Source organism: Dermacentor albipictus, chromosome 3 (assembly GCF_038994185.2).
Source record: "Dermacentor albipictus isolate Rhodes 1998 colony chromosome 3, USDA_Dalb.pri_finalv2, whole genome shotgun sequence".
Lineage (NCBI taxonomy): Eukaryota > Metazoa > Arthropoda > Arachnida > Ixodida > Ixodidae > Dermacentor > Dermacentor albipictus.
Window position 1 is genome coordinate 153,252,076 of NC_091823.1, and position 26,701 is coordinate 153,278,776.

Genomic DNA, 26,701 nt, shown 5'->3' on the forward strand with positions numbered 1-26,701 from the left:
CTTTTTCACTTACAAGTACATGCCAACACTTTGCTGACATTTTTCACCCCAAAATTACGCTTTACTGTGGATTTGTGAACAAACCATTACAGCAAAAAGCACTGCATTAAGACAAGTACAAGTAATCGAACATATACTAAACTTGCAAGAATTACATTTGCATACTTGTAGTAAATATGAAAATGAGGTGCACTATTCTTCGGGTGCATTTTCTTGTAGGTCATACATAGAGAACGTACTCGTGGGTCATGCAAAACTTGGTAGTGGTAGTGGCAATCAATTTATGCCGAAAATTGCGTTCATCTTCGTATCAAGCAATGTACCAGGCAAACCTACATATGAAAGTGGCATTCTTGTTGCGAACCTAATGCTGATCTACTTCTCTTCAATGGTGATCGTAAATACACAAGTGTACAAAATAGGTGTAAAGATTAAATTATATTAAGCAACATCAATCCATTCTGAAAGGACCTGGTATGAATGTAGCAAAAAATAGGTCTGAACAGGGGCAAACAGGTCTGGGTTAGATAGGACAGGGGATTAAACGGGTCAGGATTAAACAGGATTTAAACGGGTCAGGATTAAACAGCATTTAAACGGGTCAGGTTCAAACAGGATTTAAACGGGTCAGGTTTAAACAGGAATAAACGGGATTTAAACAGGTCAGGACTGAACAGGATCAAACGGGGTCCCGTTCCATAACCCTATTTGATGAAACCCGTTTGAAAACAAATAGGATTTTCTAGTAGGGCATGCATTGTTTGGGATATTTAACAATTTAACTGGACTGACTAACAGCCACGTGCTCTGCTACAGATGCCTTCCAGAAAAGGGGCAATACGGGGCACGATTTCAAACCCACAAGGACACAGCGGGTAAGATTGATGAATTCTGCGGGATTAAGTAAAGGGTAGCAGTCATCGCAATAAAGCTAAATAAGAAATATAGATTAAGGGAAATCAAAGCCTATGCGCCAATCTCATTTCATGTTAATGAAGAAAAAAAGTTTTATGAAGATGTGGAATTAGCAATGAGAAAGGTGCAAACATAGTATACTGTATAGCTAAACGCTCCCTTGAAAATGTAATAGTGCTCACGAACATGAAATAATTTTCGAAGCGTGTACTTTTCCAGGGCGTAACCACAATTCTGCGCTAGCGTAATTTTCCTTCGCGATTGCATTGCGTACAGAGAAATGTTCAATCGAGCCCTATGGGTCGAGAGTGCTTCGCCGCTCCACTGTTATTTTGTTTATATTTAGGATTAATATGCAATACGCTGAAGGAAAATAACCTTTCATTTCTTCTTTCCTTCACGGCGAGGTGACATAGTGGCGGTGGCTTTCACCTGCTAAGCGTGAGGTAGCGGGCTCAATCTCACGACAGGACGGTCGCTTACAAATTCACGTTGATAGGATGGCAAGAACCCGGTTTCCTGTTTACGTTTAGCAAGCTTATCTTGCCACAAGTAATGCGGCGCACCACATACCCCACTGTGAGGCTTCGAGACGATGAAACTAAACCAATTTATTTTGTTTACTGATTTACACCTGTTGCACTGGCCAAGCTTTGCCTCACGGCTTTTTTTTAGCTTGTAAACTTTATTATTTTTTGATAAGCTCTTCATCGTTACCGCAGTGTCTATTGTGTTTGAAGCGTGCCGACGTTGTGAGAGGACATAATTCTGGAGGCCATAATTTTTTGTGCCTACCAAAATGCAGATTACTTGTCCCCACGTACACGCCAAAGTACCGTTCATCCTACTTGCGCAGCCGTTACGACGTTCCTTCACGAAACAAATATATGCGTGCTAATTTAAACAATAGGATCTTTCCATGATTTTTTTTCCACATCCAAGGACTGTATATGGCGAACGTGCGGCGGGAAGATAGCCACAAGGGCCGACCAAATGGGAAAGATCTAAAGACAGCAGTTGTCCGTTGGTTTGTGAAACTGGCGTCCTTTAGCGTAAGGCCAACCAATTATTGACAATCGTTTGCCAAGGATCTTCGCGGGGCTTAAATATCACCCCTTCGAGTGCGAGAGTTGGATCATCCCCTCGAAAGGTACGACGTTGTGAACGTTTTAATAGTCTACTTGACGTTTATCACGCACTTCAACCAAACATGTTGCCTTATTAGCTCATGATAGCTGCAATTGTTAGACACACCAAAGACAGCACCCCATCTCTCACTTTTTTGCTCGTTATCCCCGTGTCACTATTAACTTTCTAGCGACAGATCTCTTTAAGTAGAATCACTTTTTAAGACCTTAAAATACAAACGTCAGATATAAACCACAACCTATGGCGAATTTAGCTAGTACGGTTGAACGACACTAAATGAAAGCTACTTTTCAAACAAATTGCCGCCATGCAGTGAACTGTACTATAGTATACACGAAGAATCCACCGAAAATTATTGTCGAAGAAAGTAAAGATTCTCGTTATTGGACTCTCTTGGCCATCTTGCGCCGCCCAATTTTTGTCTTCTGCCGGAAGGAGGCGTCAGATACTGCTTCAATCTTCAGTCGTCGCCGGGTCACTATATCTGTAGCGTTCTAGGTACTTTATCCTCAATGTAGTTTATTCTAAAATAACGCAAAGACGACCAGGGTACGTTAATTTGCTGCGCTTAAATGTCTTCAGCCAATAAAAAATTATGGATATCTACTTTCAGGAGTTTTCACTTTCGTGACTCTTTCTTGCACTGAGTTACTCTTACGAGTGAAAAAAATACAAAGCACTACATTGTAATGAACCTGCCCTACGGGTTACCGCCGACGTTAATGAGCGAACCGCATCCCCGGTGGTGCGTCATCGTTTTGCCGCTTTCTGTTTTCTGTTCAAATCTATCTGTCAACATTCAGAATAACACTTCAATTTTGTATGTGCAGAGCTTACAGAATAAGCTTGATGCCAAAGACACAAGTGAACTCTAATTTCTTGACCTGATGACGCTCTTGTGCGCAGATATTATTCAGAGCCTTCATGTAACCCCCATACCTGGACAAGGAGTAGACATTGTTTCGCTATTTTTGCGAGGTGTGGTCCTTAAACTGTGACCAGACCATTTGATGTAATTTGGCGACACACAGTTCCGAGAACTTGCACGCTTAACCGAAAAACAGCTACCCAGATTTGCTGCGCCGAGGTCCGATTCCTGCTTCAGCCACAGACATACGCACTTGACGTTGACGCATAATTGGCAGCAGGCTGCAACACTGCCGTGCTCTTCGACGTACGGACAACCTTGCGCTTAAACGTCAGCGCCGTACGCGCACAAACCCTTCTCCTTCGTTGCAGATGCCTGGAAGCTTACAAATAAGCCGAAAGACCTTGCTACAGAAGCTAGCCACCAAAAGAAACGATTGCGACGGCGTCTTACGCGCTGCACGTGAGAACACGAAAGAGCCGATCACAGCAGCACCCCGGCCTCAGAGGTAAAATTGCAGCTTTCGTTATTTTCTAGTGGTGCGCGAAGATTCTCTGATTCGTGTGAGCCGCATCATTGCATCGAAGACGATTGTTTCTCGTTTTCTTTGCAAATTTTGCGTTGTCATGATGCGGCTCCAGCACGCAAACCAGTGTGGCCCTTTCTCGTGATTACACGGCACTCATACACTGCTGTTAGCATCCTGCCTTTCGGACAATGAAGGAATGTGTTGATGTTATTGTTTTTATATTATTTAGGTCGAAGCTTTCTTTAGAACGCAAACAAAAGAGTTACGCTCATTTGGCCCTTAATGCTGCTTAAGGGTTACTCAGCAAAGGAGGTGTTTTAAATTCTCTCACGGCTGCACTCATTGTGGGCTTCTTGCCGAGAAACTCACGTGTAGGATTAGTTGCTGCATTTCCGGTGGAGCTGCTTGGAGTGCTCGCCGCAGTGGATGCTGCGGGATCAAATGTGAAATAATATAGACACTATATTTTTATATGTAATGTGGTGCGTAAAGGAACTTCTTGAATTGTCTCTCAATATATTAAACTTGGTATTCGTGCAGCTAATGATACTTCATGGGGTAAGGAGCCCCGCTTCTCTAGTGCTTAATATTGCTAATAAAATACGCAGTACTTAGGTTATTCAAATAGCAATTTCGTCAACATACATCGCCTTACATACAGCAAGCCTTCTAGTATAGACTCCTCGACTGGGAGAACTCTTTCTGTCATTGCAGCAGCTGCTTTGGACAGTTTTCTTTAGGCCACCACCATTTTGCGATCACATCGCTGTATATCCCCAGGCGCGATGCTGGTATGTCGGATAACGCAATAAACACTAGCACGAAGCTTATTACCGTAAACAGTCGTCGACATATGATGTATCATTAATATCTTCTACGTGACCGGTTGCTTGTATACAGATTTTATAATTAGTAATGCAGGTTTGTACAAATACACAGCATAGGCATTTTCTGCCCATCTAACTGATTTACCACAATATATTCGTCGGTTTGGCAGCGCTAGTTGATGGCACTGCATCATCTCCTCTTCTGCATTTGATGGCGTTGAGTAAGCGCAAGTCATCAGTACGATGGATAACCACCGACCCCACTTAACGTGAAACTGGCGTACTAAAGAGTGCCTCATAAGTTGCTGCACAAAACCAGTGGCATATACACAGTGACCTCATTTAGCGGTAGTTTATTGAAGGGTGGCGCATACTTAGCTGCACATCCCTGGTGATCTATATCGGTATGAAAGAAGCTCATTTAGGTGTGGAAGATATCCAGCAGCTCATACCCAATTATTCAAGTGGAGTGAAAGAGGTTCATTGAAGAGCGGCCCATGACCAGTGAACATATCCAGAAACACGAAGTCGCGTGAAGAGGTAAACTCATGAAGAGCACATACGCACTACACATACCCATGGGGAAGATTAGCCGAACGATTGCTCTCGAGCATGGTTCTCTCATCACCAAGCCCAGATGCTGTAAATATTACGCCATGGACCAGCAGTGACACAAGTTGACGAGAACAAGGCGTAGAGGCACAGACAGACAGGCCCCGGAAAGTGAGGGAAAAAAATACAGGCACGAACTACCTGAAGAATAATGTCGATGTGAACGTGCTTAGCATCGGAGCACTGCAGCGACATCGCATTAAAAACCCCAAAATGCCTAAACGTGGAAACCGGTTTCTCAGCTGTCATAATGATGATGATCATGATGATTATTTTTGGCGTTGCCTTTAAAAGAGGGCGTTAACAAATAATCACTTAGTGTGCTTTAGTTATACAGGCATGCTATACATGCTTTTTCTTCTAGCGTTTTGGTATATAACTCCTTAATCTTTTTATTGCGATAGTAAATATGTGGACACTCCAGCCGCAATTTCGCCGTCCGAATCGACCTGAGGTCCCCATATAGCACATTAACCTTTCTAGGGCGAGTTGGTGTTTGCTGAACGACATGGTGTTGTAGCGCAAAAATAAATCTAAAACGCAGGAAAAAGAAACATCCTAAAGGACAGTAAAAACGGAAAGAAAGACCGCGCTACCAGCAGCGTCGTTTTCCTTTTCCTTTTTCTGTCCTTTAGAATCATTTTCCAGCTCTTTTTTGCGCTATAGCACCATGTCATTCTATATAAAATCCAACGGTGGTAAAATCTTCGCCGCACGCCGTACGCTGTATGCGAAAGTGAAAGGGCGCGACGGTGAGCCGGGACAACCTTATACGCCGGGTAACCGCCTACGCCCTGAGCAGGATCACCTATGTCGCCCCGCACGTTAGCCTCAATGCAACTGACAAGCTCAAAGTCAATACCATGATCAAGAGGGCCTATAAACAAGCCCTACATCTTCCCATCACCACATCTAACGAAAAACTGGACGCCCTCGGCATTCATAACACCATAGACGAGCTTATTGAAGCGCAGCGTATTAGTCAATACGAACGACTCACCAATTCCAGCACGGGCATGAACATTCTAGGCACCCTAGGCATTACCTACACCACCCAATTCGGACCAAAGTACCTATCCCTCCAAACATTTGTGCTCAGCTAGTTATCCCACCCATACCTCGAAATATGCACCCTGAACACTGTCCGGAGCGACGGGCAGAAAGTGCTAAACTACTACAAAAGCGCCACGACCAAGCCGCTGACGTAACCTACGTGGACGCAGCAGAATACCCCAACCAAAACGCCATGGCGGTCGTCGCAGTCGCTGGTTCGCCGTACCGCCTCCCCGCGGCCGCATCAATATTCACCGGGCAACCTAAAGTAGGAGATGAAACGGCCATTGCTTTGGCGTACGCGGCTACCAATGCACACTGTATCATCAGCGATTCAAAAACGGCCATTCGTTACTACACAAGAGGTAGCGGGCTCAATCTCACGACATGACGGTCGCTTGCAAATGCAGGTTGATGGCAAGAGCAATTGTTTACCCTGTTTCCTGTTTACGTTCAGCACGCTTATCTTGCCATAAGTAATAGGGCGCGCCACATACCCCACTACGAAACTTCGAGACGATGACACTAAACCAATTTAATTTTGTTTACTGATTGGCACCTGTTGTACTGGCCAAGCTTTGACTTACGGCTTTTGTTCAGCTTATAAACTTTATTATTTTTTGATAATCTGTTGATCGTTACCGCAGTGTCTATTGTGTTTGAAGGGTGCCGACGTTGTGGGAGGATATAACATTGGAGACCATAACTTTTTCTGCATACCAAAATGCAGATTACTGGTCCCCACGTACACACGAAGGTGCAGTTCATCCAACTTGTGCAGCCCTTACGACATTACTTCACGAAACACGAATATATGCGTGTGAACTTGAAGAATAGGAACTTTCCATAAATATAGTTCCACACTCAAGAACTGTATATGGCGAACAAACGGAGCGAAGACAGCAATAAGGGTCGACCAAATGAGAAAGATCTAAAGACAGCAGTTGTCCTTTGGTTTGCGAAACTGACGGATATTAGCTTATGGCCATTGAATTATTCACAATCGTTAGCCAAGGAACATCGCGGAGCCTAAATATGACACCTTCGAGCGCGGAAGTTGGATCAACCCTGTAGTGTCCATGTATACCACTCTTTGGAATGAAGGAAGGCAACCCTGGGGTTCAAGGTAGCTTCCAAGATGGCTGCAGTTTCGTTGAAATAAATGTGTGTTCGTTCCCAACAGAATCGGCCATAATCAGACTCACTACTCGAACTACCATACGTTACAATGGCGACGAGAATGCGTCGGAACTTCATGAAGGCTGCCAAGCAACGATTTTAAGCAGAACGAAGATACAAACACACATACTAGGAACTTCTACTTTGCGGAATGGCGCACAACATGCTTCCATCGTTCCCTTTCTTCGACGCGCGTGCCACTGACGCCAACAACGTCGGCACCGAGTGGTTGAAGTGGGTGAAACGCTTAGAAAACTTCATCGTAGCCTGCGGTATCACAGCCGATGACCGGAAGATGGCCATACTACTACACTACGTGGGGGAAGAAGTGTATGACATGTACTGTGCACTACCCGATCCTCCCGCAGCCGCAGCTGCGTCTACCATTTCAAGCACCGGTGGCTCCAGTAACGCAACCCCTTTCTACATCGCAGCACGTAGGAAGCTCGATGATTATTTCTTACCCCGAGTAAACACTACCTTCGAGGTTTACCGCTTCCGTCAAGCCAAGCAAATGGAAAACGAGTCGCTCGGCGCATTTTACGCCAGGCTACGACAGCTTGTTAGGCACTGTGCTTTCGCCGATGACCACAACGAAATCAAGAATCAAATATTGCTGTCTACAACGTCCACACATCTACGCTGGTATTCCATGCAGCATGACCTCGACTTGTAAAGAATTCTCAAACAAGGCAGGTTATTTGAAGAGGTCGAGCACGACATCTCCGTGATCGAGCAAGAAAGCCGGCAGTGTAAGGAAAACTCGGCGTCAGCGTCTACACTTGCAGTAATCTCCGAGCGCACCTCGCGACCCCATCAGCCGAAACACCATGGGTAAGAGCAGTCACGGACTCGTAAGCCTCCGCGCCATCAACGGGCAAACGCGACATGCTACAACTGCGGAAAACCATGGCCTCACCGTAAGGGACGCTCTTGTTGCCCCGCACTCGGCAAACGGTGTACTGCGTGTCGCAAAACTGGACACTTTGCTAGTGTGTGTCGTTCAGAACACAAAGCCGTACACGCAGTCGTGCGGGACAGCAGCCCTGACAGTCATGAACACGTTTTCATGACCTCCTCTCACTGTCACGCAGTCAAGGGATCTTCACAGGTGGACGTCACACTTCATGGCGAGGACGTCCGTTTTACAAATGATACTGGCGCTACCGTGTCTGTCGTCAGTTGAAACAGCTTAAAAAATCATTTAGGCAAGGAAACGCTGTCCAAGACATCTAAGAAAGTATTTGCTGATGAGGCAAATTCTCCTTTACCGCTACTTGGAAAGCTTGATGTTGTCATGACCTACAAGGAGAGCAGCAGCCATGAAACTCTCTACGTTGTGTCCGGAGACTGTGCACCGCTGCTCAGTTTCTCTGCAGCTTCCCGTCTAGGACTAGTCCAGATCTTTAGTGTGGGAGAGGTTACCAACAGACTGGATCCGCGGATGGCCGACCCAGACCTCTTCAAGGGAGTGGGCTGTCTAAAGGACTTCCAGGTGCACCTCCATGTTGACCCCAGTGTTCAACCAGTAGCCCAACCTCACAGACGCATTCCGTTCTCTATGCGAAAGCCAGTGGAAAATGAGCTCGAAAGGCTACAGTCCCTTGGCAATAATCGAAAAGACTGAAGGACCAACCCCCTGGGTTTCACCAATTGTGGCAGTACCGAAGCCACATGACCCCGAGCACATTCGAATGTGTGTTGACATGCGCTGTGCCAACCAATCTATCCAGCGTGAGGGACATGTCACACCCACAGTGGACGACATCTTTGTTGCTTTGAACGGCTCCATCTTATTCTCTTAACTTGATCTGAAAGATGGGTACCACCAACTAGAACTTGACGCATCATCCCGTGTGATCACCACTTTCTCCACACATGCTGGGCTCTTCCGATACAAGAGACTCAGCTTCAGAATCAACTCAGCAGCCGAAGTGTTTCAGGACACCAACCGTCAGGTTCTAACATCCCCAACGTGCTCAACGTAAGCGATGACATATTGGTGTATGGAAATACTAAGAAAGAGCATGATAAGGCTTTGAAGGCCGCATTGAAATGCCTACTTGCAAGTGGTCTCACACTGAACGTCAACAATTGCCGGTTCTACCAACTGGAACTTACATTTTTCGGGCATGTGTTCTCCAGCAATGTTGTGCAACCGAACCCCACTAAGGTGTGTGCGATCTTGGGTGCATCACCACCTTCCAGCGCCACTGAACTGAAGGGTCTCCTCGGGCTCGTTAACTACTGTGGTCGGTTCATACCCGACTTGGCCCACCTCACCCAACCACTCAGGAAACTCACGGCCAAAGGAGAGGACTGGTGTTGGACAGACATACAGCAAGACACCCTGGACGAACTGAAGAGAAAGCTTTCCGAGGCGACAACTCTCGCCTACTTCGATCCAGGAAAGAACATCACACTCATTGTGAATGCTGCTCCTCATGGCCTTGGTGCCATTCTCACGCAGACATCCGGAAGCGAAACCAGAGTGGTAGTATATGGGAGTCGTGCTCTTTCTCCTGTGGAGGCACGCTACTCTCAAAGTGAACGGGAAATGCTGGCCGTGGTGTGGGGAATTGAGCATTTTCACATCTACTTGTATAAGACAGCATTCTGCCTACTTACAGCCCACAAACCATTGGTCAGCATTCTCAGCAACCCTCGCTCCCTGCCTTCAGCACGGCTAGAACGTTTGGCACTTCGAATTCAACAATACACCTATGAAGTGCAACACACTAGTGGTCCAAGTAACCCATCTGACTACTTGTCCCGACACCCAGTAAACTCCACGTCACCATTTCGGAGCATGGAGTCTGTCGCCGAACAGTACGTGAACTTCATTGTGTCTCATAGCCTGCCTCGTGCCATGACCAGAGAGGAGGTAACCGAAGCAACGCTCGCTGACCCGGTGATGAACTCGCTCAAGAAAGCCCTAACGCAACCCCAGCAAGGCAAAGATTGGAAGACCACAAGTCTGATGCCCTTCTCTCGCGTTGCGACATAACTGTCAGTTTTCAAAGAAGCCCTTGTGTTAAGAGGCACGCGGATAGTACTGCCAGCACAACTTCACGCCAAGGCGGTGCATCTTGCACATCGAGGACACCAAGGCATTGTCAAGACAAAACAGCTGTTGCGTGAGAAAGTGTGGTTTCCAGGGATAGACTATTTAATGGACCAGACAGTTAAGGGTCGCCTGGCATGCCAAGCGAACACACCAGTACGCCATCGAGATCCCTTGCCAATCCAGGAGCTCCCTCGAGGCCCTTGGACTGAACTGTCGTTAGATTTTGCTGGCCCTTTCTCTGATGGCAAGTATGCCATGGCAGTACTGAATGATTTCTCCAAGTACCAAGTTGTTAGCATCCTAGACAGTCTTGAAGCACCTACAGTCACCGAGCAACTGCGCACTGTTTTCGCTCAGTTTGGCTGTCCAGAAGTTGTAAAGTCAGACAATGGCTCACCATTTCTGAGCGAGAGTATTGCAGAGTTCGCCAGTGAGCTCGGGTTCAAGCATCACCGCATCACTCCACGCTGGCCAGAGTTTAATGGGGAAGCACAAAGTATCATGCGCACCCTCAAAAAGTCTATACTCGCAAGTAGTGTCCACCACTTGGATTGGACCAATGAGCTTCAGTCGTGCCTACTGGCTTATAGGTCCACACCCCATAGTTCCACAGAAAAATCTCCGTTTGGACTTCTGTTTGGGAGACCCATGAACAATCCTCTACTGACATTTGTCGCTGGTACTCACAACTCGGCACACTATGAGGCTAGACAGAATGACACTAAAAGAAAGGCATACAACAAGGGGTACGTCGACACTCGGAGGCATACGAGTAACAACCAGCTGTGTGTGGGACAACAAGTCCTCTGTAAACAGGACAGGTCAAACACGTTTTCGCCTTACTATGACCCACACCCATACACAATCACCAAAGTCAATGGCTCCAGAATCACAGCGTCCAGAGATGGAGTGTCGATTTGTCGCAACTCAAGTTTCTTCAAAGACGCAAGCACAGTTCAAGTGGAACGACATCAGGACCTGACCGACATGTCATATCTGGATGATGAAGCTGTGCGAGTAACAGTGACCTTCCAACCCCCAGCATAGCTACTCCTAGCCAAGCCAGATCAGCAGCTCCCAAGACCGTCTCACAGCGGTACCCCCAACGATCCAGGGAACAACCTAGGCACCTGAAAGGATTCGTGTTTAAGCAAAACTGATTTTTTCCTTCCCTGAGGGGATGATGTAGTGTCCATGTATAGCACACTTTGGAATGAAGGAAGGCAAACCTGTGGTTCAAGGGAGCTTCCGAGATTGCTGCAGTTTCGTTGAAATAAATGTGTGTTCGTTCCCAACAGAATCGGCCATAATCAGTCTCAATGCTCGAACTAACATACGTTACAATCCACTCGAAGGATATGACGTGGTGAACATCGCAATAGTCTAGTTGACGTTTATCACGCACTTCAACCAAACTGTTGCCTTATTAGCTCTATGAAGCCTGCAATTGTTAGACACACCAAAGACAGCGCCCCATCTCCCTCTTTTTTTCTCGTGATCCCCTTGTCAGAATGAAATTCCTGGCGACAGATCTCTTTAAGTAAAATCACTTTTTACGCCCTTAAAATGTCAACGTCAGATAAAAACCACAACCTATGGCGAGTTTAGTTAGCATGGTTGAACTACAATAACGAAAGGTACTCTTCAAGCAAATTATCTCCATGCAGTGAAGCCTACTATAAGATACACAAAGAATCCACCGAAAATAATTGTCGGAGAAAGTAAAGCGTCTTGGGCATCTTTTGTCGACTCTCTTGGGCATCTTTTGTTGCCGAATTTTCGTCTTCTGCCGGACGCAGGCGTCAGGTACTGTTTGGCGTCGCCGGGCCCTTACAAACGTAGCTGTCTAGCTACGTTATCCTCGATGTAGTTTAGTCTAAAATACTGCATAGACGACCCAGGTACGTTCATTTTCTCGGCTTGAATGCCTTCTGCGAATTAAATATTATGGATACCTACTTTCGGAAGTTTTCACGTTCGTGTATCTTTTTTGCACGGAGTTACTCCTACAAGTGAAAAAAAAACACACACAGCACTATATTGTAAAGAGCCTGCCCTACGGGCTATCGCCGACGTCAATGCGCAAACCGCATCCCCGGTGGTGCATCATCGTTTTGCCGCTTTCTCTTTTCTGTTCAAATCTCTCTACCAACATTCAGAATAACACTTTCATTTTGTATGTGCAGAGCTTACAGAATAAGCTTGATACCAAAGACCCAAGTGAACTCTAATTTCTTGACCTGATGACGCTCTTGCGCACAGATATTATTCAGAGCCTTCATGTAACTCAAATACCTGCGCAAGGACTGGACATTTTTTCGCTATTTTCGCGAGGTGTGGTCCTTAGGCGAGGACCGGGCTATTTGATGTAATTTGCCGACACACATTTCAGGGAACTTGCACGCTTAACCAAAAAACGCCTACCCAGATTTGTTCGTTGCGGCGAGCTCCTATTACTGCTTCAGCCAAAAACATCCGCACATATCGTTGACGCGTAATTGGCGGACGGCTGCTAGTATGCCGCGCTCCTCGACGTACGGACAACGTTGCGTTTAAACGTCAGCGCCGTACGCACACAAACACTTCCTCTTCGCTGCAGACGCCTGGAAGCTTACAAATGAGCCGAAAGACCTTGCTGCGAAAGCTAACCGCCCAAAGAAAAGATTGCGACGGCGACTTACACGCTGCACGTAAGAACACGAAAGAGCCGATCATAGCAGCACCCCGGCCTCAGAGGTCAAATTGCAGCTGTCGCCCTTTACTAAGCGGTGCGCGAGAATTCGCTGATTCGTCTGCGCCGCATCATTGCACCCAAGACGACTGTTTCTCGTTTTCTTTGCAAATTTTGCGTTGTCATGATGCGGCTCTGGCACGCAAACCGGTGTGGCCCTTTCCCGTGATTACACGGCACTCATAAACTGCTGTGAGGCATCCTGCCTTTCGGAGAATGAAGGAATGTGTTGATGTTATTGTTTTTATATTATATAAGTCGACGCTTTCATTGAAACACACACAAAAGAGTTACGCTGGTTTGGCCGTTAATGCTGCTTAAGTGTTACTCAGCAAAGGAGGTGTTTTATATTCTCTCACGGCTGCACGCATTGTGGGCTTCTTGCCGAGAAACTCACGTGTAGGATTAGTTGCTGCATTTCCGGTGGAGCTGCTTGGAGTGCTCGCCGCAGTGGATGCTGCGGGATCAAATGTGAAATATTATAGAAGCTATATATGTAATGTGGTGCGTAAGAAAACTTCTTGAATGTCTCTCGATCTATTAGACTTGGTATTCGTGCAGCTAATGATACTTCATGGGGTAAGGAGCCTCGCTTCTCTAGTGCTTAATATTGCTAATAAAATACGCAGTACTTAGGTTATTCAAATAGCCATTTCGTCAACTTACATCGCCTTACATACAGCAAGCCTTCCAGTATAGACGCCTCGACTGGGAGAATTCTTTTTGTCATTGCCGCAGCTGCTTTGGACAGTTTTCTTTAGGCCACACGTCGGATAACGCAATAAACACTAGCACGAAACTTATTACCGCAAACAGTCGTCTTCATATGATGTATCATTAATATCTTCTACATGTCCGGTTGTTTTCTATACAGATTTTACATTCAGTAATGTAGGTTCGTACATATACACAAAATAGGAATTTTCGGCCCATCTAACTAATTTGCCACAATATATTCGTCGGTTTGGAAGCTCTAGCAGATGGTACTGCATCATGTCCTCTTCTGCCTTTGATGGCGTTGAGTAAGTGCAAGTCATCAGTACGATGGATAACCACGAATCCCAGTTAACCTTAAAATGGCTTACTAAAGAGTGGCACATAATTTGTTTCACATAGCCAGTGGCATATACACAGTGACCTAATTTAGCGGTAGTTTATTGAAGGGCGGCACATACTTAGCTGCACACCCCTGGTGATCTATATCGGTATGAAAGAAGCTCATTTAGGTGTGGAAGATATCCAGCAGCTCATACCCAATTATTCAAGTGGAGTGAAAGAGGTTCATTGAAGAGCGGCCCATGACCAGTGAACATATCCAGAAACACGAAGTCGCGTGAAGAGGTAAACTCATGAAGAGCACATACGCACTGCACATACCCATAGGGTAGATTAGCCGAACGATTGCTCTCGAGCATGGTTCTCTCATCACCAAGCCCAGATGCTGTAAATATTACGTCATGGACCAGCAGTGACACAAGTTGACGAGAACAAGGCGTAGAGGCACAGACAGACAGGCCACGAAAAGTGAGGGAAAAAAATACAGCCACGAACTACCTGAAGAAGAATGTCGATGTGAACGTGCTTAGCATCGAAGCACTGCAGCGACATCGCATTAAAAACCCCAAAATGCCTAAATGTGTAAACCGGGTTCTCAGCTGTCATAATGATGATGATGATCATGATGATTATTTTTTGGCATTGCCTTTAAAAGAGGGCGTTAACAAAGAATCACTTAGTGTGCTTTAGTTATACAGGCATGCTATACATGCTTTTTCTTCTAGCGTTTTGGTATATAACTCCTTAATCTTTTTATTGCGAAAGTAAATATGTGGACACTCCAGGCGCAATTCTGCCGTCGGAATCGACGTGAGGTCCCCATATAGCACATTAACTTTTCTAGGGCGAGTTGGTGTTTGCTTAACAACATGGTGTTGTAGCGCAAAAATGAATCTAAAACGCTGGAAAAAGAAACATCCTAAAGGACAGTTAGAACGGAAAGAAGGACCGCGCTACCAGCAGCTCCGTTTTCCGTTTTCTGTCCTTTCGAATCATTTTCCCGTTCTTTTTTGCGCTATAGCACCATGTCATTCTGTATAAAATCCAAGGGCGGTAAAATCTTCGCCGCGCGCTGTACGCTGTATGCGAAAGTGAAAGGGCGCGAGGGTGAGCCGCCGATCGCGGCCCTATTTCGCGCCCTCAAGGGAGGAAAACGGAGAGGAAGCGCACTGTATTCCTTCCCGCTCAAGGCTCCGGGTAGTGGGTAGATAAGGGAAGTGGGGGAGATGTACTCCGGGTCGCCCGGGTGGCTGCACTCTCCTGTCCGCACCGCTGCACCTTGAAAGGAATGTGCGACGAGGAGAGATCCCGCTGTGCGCTGTATTTTCGTGACTTAGTTCGTGTTGATGCGTGATGGAGCAGAGCTGCAGCCTTTGCTCACTCGAGCATTTTGACAGTGTATTTCTGCGGTCAACAAGTGAGATGGGTTCGTCTTTGCTTGTGCGCGTGTGAAACCATACTGGTTAACTTATTTAGTATGTCTACGCCCACAAGCGTATGCGGCTGACAAAACTACTCTCCTTACTTCATATAGCTCTGCACTAATTTGCTATCGCAATCGATGCTTCGCCTTTCGGGCGAAACTACAACTTCTTTTACCCGATAATTTTTTATGCACCTTGTTCCTCTGTCTATGTCTGTAAAGGATGAAATCATATCAATATCTGGCCTGCTTGTACTCCATAAATAACATAAATATCCTCTGCTTTTCTCGGCACCTCAACTACTGATGCTTGCGTCCGCTTTAAGTCCAAGCGCTTTTGGACGGCGCACAGTAACCACAGCTCTCACAGTGAAATCCTTCGCGTTCTTTAGAATCTGCTTAGTGGTCTTCGGATTTTTGCTGCAGCATTCGAATAGATCACCTAGGTGCGAGTGTTTGATCGAGTATCTATTGTCCTTTGACCACCACCGTTATCCTCAAATAGGAAGGAAATACCCTTTCTGTTATCGTACAGATTTTCCCTTATAATTTCTGTATTCCCATTTTTTTTGAGCGCGCATTTTCTTTCTTTCTTTGACATATGGTTGTTTACACTTTACATTACCCTTTACTTGGTTGCCAACATTCGGGACCTCTTCCTCCATTGCGTGTCTGCGCTTTTGAGGTAAAGCTATCAAACCCCGATTCAGTGTTTTCTCAGCATATTTTTATTCCTTGACATAAAGCATGAACCACCACATAGACAGGAGACATCCTTGCTAACTTCTTGGCGCATTTCGACCACTTGATTACATTTGTGGCTTGCGCTTTAAATTTTTCACTATGTTGTGTTTACATATCTCCGTCAGTATGCCCCGTAATTGTCGTGTATGGGTAAAATATCCCACAACAATTGACTGTCTACGTTGTCGTAGGCTTCCTTATTATGTAGAAATGCGATGCCTAAAAATCTTTTCTGAGCTAATGAAGTCTCTATGCAAGGAGTTATTGCAAGGTGCTGCCTCGTCTGGACGCATTCCGTAGTTCCCCCAGAACACCTTTGTTGTTCAGCCTCTTCGAAAGTTCTAACTTTATGGCCCGAAGTGCCTTTCTATATTGTCACCTGGTAGTGACTGTGAAAAAAGCAGGCAAACTGAGAAAGAGGAAAATAGCGCTTTATTGGGCAAACTTGTGGCCTCAAAAACAGGCTACATTCCAAGAACGGCGATAGCGGCGAACACAGTCGGTGATCGTCGAAAATCTGGTCAGCGGGTCAAGCGCGTCGGCTTTTATACATCAGCAGTCGAATGTTCCAGAGTACTCGCTGGGACCCGCGCGCCTTCCACAAAGTTCTACATTATTCGCGTCGCGCACATATGCGATCAGACTACAGAAGGTTCCGTCAGAGACAGCGGATGGAAGCATCGATAACATTTGTTAAGCGGTGAAACGTGTTGCCCGATAAAGACAAACAAGTTCACGTACCGAGGCCCCCCTCTTAAAAAGCATCGACCGGATGCTGCAAACGACAGTAATAAATGAAAACACCCGTAGCAAAGAGAACAACAAAATAAGGAAGTTCGTCAGCGTCCGTAAAATGATTTAAGACACACCACGTGGACCACATCAGATTGTGCGCGGCGCCGCTGTGAATGCGAAATGGCGTCTGGCACGACCTCATATTCCAGTGTGCCAGTACGTCCAATGACCTTGTAGGGTGCGAAATCGCGTCGCTATAGTTACTCACTCAGCCCTCGTTGGCGTATCGGGGTCCAAACCCAAACACGGTTGCCGAGCTGGTAATCGAGGAAGCGTCGTCGGAGGTTGTAGTGTCTGCTGTCTGTACACTGCTGGTTCTTGATTCGTAGGGGTACGATGTGTGGGGTTTTTTAGGCACGCTGGATATAGGTAGCAACGTCAAGCTTCTCTTCTTCAGTGACATGTGGCAGCATGGCGTCGAGCTTCGTCGTCGGGTTCCTGCCGGCGTGATCTGTGTGATCTGTGTGAAACGGCGTGATCTGTGTTGTTTCTTGCACCGCCGTGATGTAAGTGAATGTTAAGTACGGCAGGACTGCATCCCAAGTCTTCTGTTCAACGTCGACGTACATTGCTTTCATGTCGGCGAGGTTTTTCTTCAGGCGCTCTGTATGACTATTTGTCTGTCGGTGGTAGGCAGTTGTCCTCGTGTGCCTTGTCTGACTGTACTGCAGAATGGCTTGCGTAAGCTCCGCATGAACATTCTAGGCACCCTAGGCATAACCTACACCACCCAATTCAGACCAAAAGTACCTATCCCTCCAAACATTTGTGCTCAGCTAGTTATCCCACCCATACCTCGCAATATGCACCCTGAACACTGCCCGGAGCGACGGGCAGAAAGAGCTAAACTACTACAAAAGCGCCACGACCAAGCCGCTGACGCAACCTACGTGGACGCAGCAGAATAACCCAACCAAAACGCCATGGCGGTCATCGCAGTCGCTGGTTTGCCGTACCGCCTCCCCGCGGCCGCATCAATATTCACCGCGCAACCCAAAGTAGGAGAAGAAATGGCCATTGCTTTGGCCTACGCGGCTACCAATGCACACTGCATCATCAGTGATTCAAAAACGGCCATTCGTTACTACACGAAAGGACTGATAACACCCCAAGTGCAGAAGATTCTCTCTGGGATTCCTCCCTCAAGGCAACGCCACGTGCAGATCATCTGCGCCTCTGGTCACTCGGGTCTGGCTGGAAACGAAGCCGCCCACGATGCCGCCCGAGCTCTCGCACACCGGGCACATCATCGTTCTCCTGCGTCTACCGATTCCGACCAGCCCTCTGTTCTGTATCGCGGTCACGCGCTGGACCGAATGGTCACGTTCCGAGAAATTCTCCTGCACTACCGCAGAGAGCGGTTACGCTACCCTCCAGCTCACAAAACACTGAAGAAGTCTCAATACACCACTTGGCGACTCCTTCAGACACTAACTTTTCCGACCCCGTGCTTTACAACCGCATATACCCCTATGCATACTCCCCACTCTAAAAAGCGTGCGAGACCCGCGCTCACCTCGGTCATCTTATCGGGGAATGCCCCAAAGCCTCACCCACCAACACTTGCCGCACTAACACATGTATCATAACTACGGCCGAGCAGTGGGAGACATTGCTGCTTAGCTTGGACCCACAGGAGCAGCTCTGGGCCATCCGGATAGCCGAAGACGCCACCAGAAAGCAAGGACTGGCCGCCTCTCAGGAAGAGGGGGATTGGGGGTTAGTCTCCCGACCCCGCCACCCCTGAACCCCTTCAAGGATATAATAAAGCTTTATCTCCCTTTCTCTACATTATTCGCGTCGTGCACACCTGCGATCAGATTACAGAAGGTTCGGTCACAGACAACGGAAGGAAGAATCGATAACATTTCTTAGGCAGTGAAATGTGTAGCCTGATAAAGACAAACCAATACACGTGTCAAAATATTCCGAACGTTACTGAATGTATCCAGTAAGAGCTACGCTCTCCCTGAATAACTTCCTTTTGAGATGAAGTTCATATTGCTCACAGGCTTTCAATCCGGTATTTTCTTCGTTTTAATTACTTGCTATGTGCAACTACTCAGCAATTCCTTGCTCTTTGGAATGATTTTTGCAATTAGCTGCATTGAGATTTCATATGATCCCGCCACCATGTCATCAGGTATATTCTCTTGTTTTTATCCAGTAAAAGCTATCTGTGTTAAATTTTGATATCTCGCACTTTTTTATAGTCGCTGGGTAAGTTTGGGTCCAAATCACTTTTTTGCCTTGATGAAAGTACGAAAACGTACATGATGCATCGAAGTTCATCGTCTCTTTCAAAGGTATTACCGTCTTCATTCATTGTAGCCGTTTACGAATATTTACTCGCAGGTACAAGTGCTCCTTCATGGTTGGAGAGTCTTTATGGCGTGTCCTTCTCTCTCTGGAGAATGCTGTGCACCAAACGTTCACTTGCGCATTAATTTTTTTGTTGTACGATCTCAGTCACCACGCCATTCTTTTCTCGGTATTTGTTCAAAATAAAGATCAGCTCTTCTTGTAATACCAATTTCTTGGCTTCTTGATGATCACTAGACGCCTGCTTACGCTCTTTTATAGCTTGCTTTATTTTCTCATTCCACCACTCACGTGGTTTCCTCGTTCCAATCCAACAATTTATCTCCTGCTGCTCTTTTACTTCATTTACATTCATTTTTAGAAACTTCCATATTAATGACTCGTGCTTTGCATTAGTATCATCCCCAAATTCAAAGGCTAAACGTTTTCGATCTCCATGCGAAAAATCTTTTCCATGTTTAGTGTCGTCATTTGGTCTTGCCGTTCGTGGATTGTTTGTCAGAACGACGCGCAGTTGATATGTGGCTTTCTGTTTCTGCATTGCCACGTTGCCTGTGCATGACACGTATATTCGCTGTTAAGTAATATCAGGTTATATTAAATGCATAGATCCTGCACTAGATACCCGGACCACTACTGTGCCATTGCACACCACGGCATGGGCGGCGCCATCAAGTGACGCCTCTGCGCAGTTCCCGCGTAGCAGGGTTCAGTGCCAGCGGGAATTGGAAACATTGAGAGGTTATATTTTTTGTCATTGAAGAGTGAAACATGGGAACATTGTGCTCTTGCTGTTCGCCTTCTTGTAGAAGAAGTCGTAGAATATGTACTGACAGACAGCATCCCCCGGCAAGGTTGAATTCTCATTGACGTTGTATGTCATGGTGCAGATCAGCGGATATTTTTGCGCCACTATTCTCCCTTGGAAAAGAATGGCTGATATTAACATAAATGTTTGCAACACAACAAAAAAATATGTTTTGTCAAACGATGGTCGTGTCGTGCTTTAAAAGTGACCAGGAACGTCGTAAACATCAAATGTGCATCCAAAAGCGACGTATTCGATTAGTAATTTGCAATTTATTATTCCTTAGTAGTGCTGCATTTCATTTCAATGTCTTGTTCAGCGTGGGTTTGCATGGCCCACAAAGCGCTCTAAACAATGCAGGCATCGATTGAAGGGGTCTGGGGCTGGTGCTTGAGAAATTTTAGACGATTTCATAGTAAGAGGTTGTTCCGTGGCTGTCTTCTACTATCTCCTTTACGGGACAATGATTTGCAATGTATAAACTTGTTGAACTTGTCAAGCTAGTAAGTTTTCCATAAAATACAATATTTTTACCAACGCGTTGGTTCAGTTGTACTACCATGAGCTAGGTTAGCAAATGATAATTTTTAACTGATATAACTTTTCAAGCTTGCAGTAAGTGGTCAGGTTCACTCAAATTAGTAACTATAAAAATTAAACACTAGAATTGAGAAAATTGCTCCCAATTATTAAAGCCTTTACGACAGCTTTTTGTCCACCATTGAGTTTATCATGTGAACGTTTATTATTACATCGCACGTCAAGCAAGCAAACATAGCCTTCTTCTAGCTATACCTAAGTTTATTAAGTGCTGGTCACCCAAAAGTTTAGGACTATCCAAAGAGCCTGTTCCGGTGCTTATCTAGAGCGACAGCTTCGCTGCCCTTTTAACAAAGAAATGCAAAGTGCCGGCGATATGTCTTTAGTATAATACATTTGTATAAGAATGCCGGCAGAGAATCTTAACGAAACAAAAATGTAGTGATGCCTTCCGTTCGATGCCATGAAAAGGTATACATGGTGTGTCACGAAAAGTTAGCCAAACATCGAATATATGCAGATGCCAGGTAGCTGTACAGAACCAAGGTCATATTGTTTGCCGCTGCTTGGAGATGATCAGATTCTTTTTTCATTACCCCTAACTGAAAAATCCAAAATATTTATCAACGTCTCAGATGTTATAATTAGATGAAAAGTGTCCATTAGATAAGGGTAGAGCAACATGAAAATCTCTCCATACAGATTTCTGTTACTCAATATGTGCTACATCAGAGCGCTTTTGTGTGCCTCAAAGAAGCTCGCAGATACACGAAAAATTTCCGCGCGACTGTCCACTCGAGGAACTTTGCATACATTCGTTCAGATTCGATTTATGTAAATTCGATAATGTGTCCATTACATGTCCAATGCACAACCAAATGTCAGTCAACATGTTCAAAATTTTTTAACATTTTCTGTGGCAGATTGTACTATTCTATTCCATAAGCTGGTCTGTTCGAAGAGGGGGACAATACTTGCACAAAATATTTAAATACATATTCGAAAATTTAACGAAAATTCACAAATTAAAATTCAAGCGGATTACCCTAAGCCATACATTGCAATTTATAAGTTCTAGCGCATGAGACTACAAGGCACATCCATTTGAAAAGAACTGCGTAAATCACACCATTTTCGAGGTCTGCGCAGCAGATCTTTCGGTAAAAATGCACTGTCGTTGCACTTGCCTTCTTAAGAAAATCCCGTTTTATGCATTGATGCAGAAAACCAACTGAAACATCAATGCATTTCGCCGCAAAAATTTGAAATTAATATCTCGAAACTGCTGTCATCTTGCGAAATAATTCGAAGTGGAGCTGCCTTGCGAACTCCCCGGTTAGAAGTTGTAAATTGCAATTTGTGCGAAAGGAAATCAGTTGCCTCAATTTGTGAATTTTTGAAAATTATTCTATTATGCATTGCAATTTCTTGTGCGAGTAATGTTCCATCTCTTCGAGAAGGCAACCTCACTTCGAGATGGAACCCTCACTGACTACAATTGTGCTATCTGCCTCAGGCAACCTTAAGACATTTTCTAAAGTGTCCGCTGAAACACCCGGTATTTGCTAAAGGTGGCGACGGGCTCAATTTTTCTGAGACCAACATAAGAAGCGAGTGATTGGGGAATAATTTAGATTGCGAGTGGCTATTTGATGCTCACAGAAAGTGTTGTACACGATTGGTGGGCATGTTTATTGAAAAGCATTTCCGCTCTTGTCGGAGGAGATCATTTACATCCAGGAAAATAAAATATGAAAGATGGGATACGGGAAAGAATAGGGAGGAGGAGCAACGTGCTACTGCATGTATTATTTTCGCTGCGCATTAAGGACGCGTGTCCATTAATTCTGCCTCCACCGACATTCGACCCCCACTTCGCAGAAACGAAGCGAAGACCCTGTCATTAGTGGCAGAATGCCTCATTCGCTTTACCGCCATAATCTGTTTCTTCTCAAAAAGAAACCAGTTTTTCAGGAGTTCTTAAGTTTATTCCAGCTTGCAGATCTGTAATGTAGGCGAATTATCGTTGATGAGAATTTTGGTTGCTACTATATAAGTGTTTACGTTGATGCCGCCTCTGTAAACCTTAATATCACATCTCTTGCTGAGAATTCTGTGTGTTTCCCTAATAGTTTGCATTCCGTGCTTTTAAACAATCCGCACTAATGGCAGTGTTTCGCTGATCACTTGAGCGCACAGGTAGGCACTCCAAAGAATAATTTCCCTGCAGTGCTTCTAAAAAGTCTTAATCACGGTAATAAGTGGGTGACAAATTGGAGCTTGTTCGATAAATAAAGAAACAAAGGCGCCGAGCGCTCCTGAAATCAGGAAGTGAACTTAAAAAAAAACATTTTCATTTGTTTCTGTCGAGACGCGCCTACCACCATCGCTGGAGACATTCTGTAGCTAAACACTGCCTTGGAAACGTAACACTGCTCACTAACACGAAATAGTTTTCGAAGCGTGTATTTTCCAGAGCGTAGCCACAATTCTGCGCTACCGCAATTTTCCTTCGCGATTGCATTGCGTACAGAGAAATGTTCAATCGAGCCCAATGAGATCGGGAGTGCTTTGTCGCTCCGCTGTTATTCTGTTTATATTTAGGATTATTATGCAATACACTGAAGGAAAATAACCTTTCATTTCTTCTTTCCTTCACGGCGAGGTGACTTAGTGGCGCTGGCTTTCACCTGGTAAGCGTGAGGTAGCGGGCTCAATCTCACGACATGACGGTCGCTTGCAAATGCAGGTTGATGGCAAGAGCAATTGTTTACCCTGTTTCCTGTTTACGTTCAGCATGCTTATCTTGCCATAAGTAATAGGCCGCGCCACATACCCCACTGTGAAACTTCGAGACGATGACACTAAACCAATTTCATTTTGTTAACTGATTTGCACCTGTTGCACTGCGCAAGCTTTGCCGTACGGCTTTTGTTCAGCTTATAAACTTTATTATTTTTTGATAATCTGTTGATCGTTAGCGCAGTGTCTATTGTGTTTGAAGGGTGCCGACGTTGTGGGAGGATATAATATGTTAGAGGCCATAACTTTTTCTGCCTACCAAAATGCAGATTACTCGTCCCCACGTATACACGAAGGTACCGTTCACCCAACTTGTGCAGCCCTTACGACTTTACTTCACGAAACACGAATATATGCGTGCGAACTTGAAGAATAGGAACTTTCCATAAATATAGTTCCACATCCAAGAACTGTATATGGCGAACGAACGGAGCGAAGATAGCAATAAGGCTCTACCAAATGTGAAAGATCTAAAGACAGCAGTTGTCCGTTGGTTTGCGAAACTGGCGGATATTAGCTTAAGGCCATCGAATAATTTACAATCGTTTGCCAAGGATCTTCGTGGAGCCTAAATATAACACCTTCCAGCGCGGAAGTTGGATCATCCCTGTAGTGTCCATGTATAGCAGTCTTTGGAATGAAGGAAGGCAACCCTGGGGTTCAAGAGACCTTCCAAGATGGCTGCAGTTTCGTTGAAATAAATGTGTGTTCGTTCCCAACAGAATCGGCCATAATCAGTCTCAATGCTCGAACTACCATACGTTACAATGGCGACGAGGATGCGTCTGAACTTCGTGAAGGCTGCCAAGCAACGATTTTAAGCAGAACGAAGGTACCAACACACATTGTAGAAACTTCTACTTTGCGGTATGGCGCACAACATGCTTCCATCGTTCCCTTTCTTCGACGCGCGTGCCACTGACGCCAACAACGTCGGCACCGAGTGGTTGAAGGGGGTGAAACGCTTCGAAAACTTCATCGTAGCCTGCGGTATCACAGCCGATGCCCGGAAGATGGCCATACTACTACACTACGTGGGGGAAGAAGTGTATGACATGTACTGTGCACTACCCGATCCTCCCGCAGCCGTAGCTGCGTCTACCATTTCAAGCACCGGTGGCTCCAGTAACGCAACCCCTCTCTACACCGCACGTAGGAAGCTCGATGACTATTTCGCACCCCGAGTAAACACCACCTTCGAGGTTTACCGCTTCCGTCAAGCCAAGCAAATGGAAAACGAGTCGCTCGGCGCATTTTACGCCAGGCTACGACAGCTTGTTAGGCACTGTGCATTCGCCGATGACCACACCGAAATCAAGAATCAAATATTGCTGTCTACAACGTCCACACGTCTACGCTGGTATGCCATGCAGCATGACCTCTACTAGTAAGGAATTCTCAAACAAGGCAGGTTATTTGAAGACGTCGAGCACGACATCTCCGTGATCGAGCAAGAAAGCCGGCAGTGTAAGAAAACTCGGCGTCAGCGTCTACACTTGCAGTAAACTCCGAGCGCACTTCGCGACCTCATCAGCCGAAGCACCATGGGAAAGAGCCGTCACGGACTCGTGAGCCTCCGCGCCATCAACGGGCAAACGCGACATGCTACAACTGCGGAAAACCATGGCCTCAAGGTAAGGGACACTCTAGTTGCCCCGCTCTCGGCAAACGGTGTACTGCGTGTCACAAAACTGGACACTTTGCTAGTGTGTGTCGTTCAGCACGCAAAGCCGTACACGCAGTCGTGCGGCACAGCAGCCCTGACAGTGATGAACACGTTTTCATGACCTCCTCTCACTGTCACGCAGTCAAGGGATCTCCACAGGTGGACGTCAAACTTGATGGTGAGGACGTCCGTTTTACAAGTAATACTGGCGCTACCGTGTCTGTCGTCGGTTCAAACAGCTTAAAAAATTGTTTAAGCAAGGAAACGCTGTCCAAGACATCTAAGAAAGTATTTGCTTATGGGGCAAATTCTCCTTTACCCGTACTTGGAAAGCTTGATGTTGTCATGACCTACAAGGAGGGCAGCAGCCATGAAACTCTCTACGTTGTGTCCGGAGACTGCACCACTGCTCAGTTTCTCTGCAGCTTCCCGTCTAGGACTAGTCCAGATCACGTATTGTGTGGGAGAGGTTACCAACAGACTGGATCCGAGGATGGCCAACCCAGACCTCTTCAAAGGAGTGGGCTGTCTAAAGGACTTGCAGGTGCACCTTCATGTTGACCCCAGTGTTCAACCAGAAGCCCAGCCTCACAGACGCATTCCCTTCTCTATGCGAAAGCCATTGGAAAAAGAGCTCGAAAGGCTACAGTCCCTTGGCATAATCGAAAAGACTGAAGGACCAACCCTCTGGGTATCACCAATTGTGGCAGTACCGAAGCCACATGACCCCGAGCACATTCGAATGTGTGTTGACATGCGCTGTGCCAACCAAGCTATCCAGCCTGAGAGACATGTCACACCCACAGTGGACGACATCTTTGTTGCTTTGAACGGCTCCATCTCATTCTCTAAATTTGATCTGAAAGATTGGTACCACCAACTAGAACTTGACGCATCATCACGTGTGATTACCGCTTTCTCCGCACATGCTGGGCTCTTCCGATACAAGAGACTCAACTTCGGTATCAACTCAGCGGCCGAAGTGTTTCAGGACACCATCCATCAGGTTCTAACATCCCGAACGTGCTCAACGTAAGAGATGACATAGTGGTGTATGGAAATACTAAAAAAGAGCATGATAAGGCTTTGAAGGCCGCATTGGAATGCCTACTTCCAAGTGGTCTCACACTGAACGTCAAGAAATGCAGGTTCTGCCAACGGGAACTTACATTTTTCGGGCATGTTTTCTCCAGCAATGTTGTGCAACCGGACCCCACTAAGGTGTCTGCGATCTTGGGTGCATCACCACCTTCCAGCGCCACTGAACTGAAGAGTGTCCTCGGGCTCGTTAACTATTGTGGTCAGTTCATACCCGACTTGGCCCACCTCACCCAACCACTCAGGAAACTCACGGCCAAAGGAGAGGACTGGTGTTGGACAGACATACAGCAAGACACCCTGGACGAACTGAAGAGAAAGCTTTCCGAGGCGACAACTCTCGCCTACTTCGATCCAGGAAAGAACATCACACTCATTGTGAATGCTGCTCCTCATGGCCTTGGTGCCATTCTCACGCAGACATCCGGAAGCGAAACCAGAGTGGTAGTATATGGGAGTCGTGCTCTTTCTCCTGTGGAGGCACGCTACTCTCAAACTGAACGGGAAATGCTGGCCG

At 46.0% G+C, this 26,701-nt stretch overlaps 1 protein-coding gene across 9 annotated transcripts in view; it reads right to left on the bottom strand.

Moving 5' to 3' along the window:
• Positions 1 to 26,701, bottom strand: part of LOC135920017 (uncharacterized) — a 278,410-nt gene that overhangs the window by 143,809 nt on the left and 107,900 nt on the right. For 6 of the 9 annotated variants that reach the window (XM_070536189.1, XM_070536192.1, XM_070536185.1 and 3 more), the window contains 2 exons: positions 13,328 to 13,387; positions 3,831 to 3,890 (listed from right to left, as the gene is read on the bottom strand). The exons of 1 other annotated variant lie outside the window; for it this stretch is intronic. In XM_070536189.1, the coding sequence (XP_070392290.1) occupies positions 3,831 to 3,890; positions 13,328 to 13,387 (120 nt within the window). The remainder of the gene's footprint in view (positions 1 to 3,830; positions 3,891 to 13,327; positions 13,388 to 26,701) is intronic. 2 more of the 9 variants (XM_070536193.1, XM_070536187.1) reach the window with 1 other exon arrangement.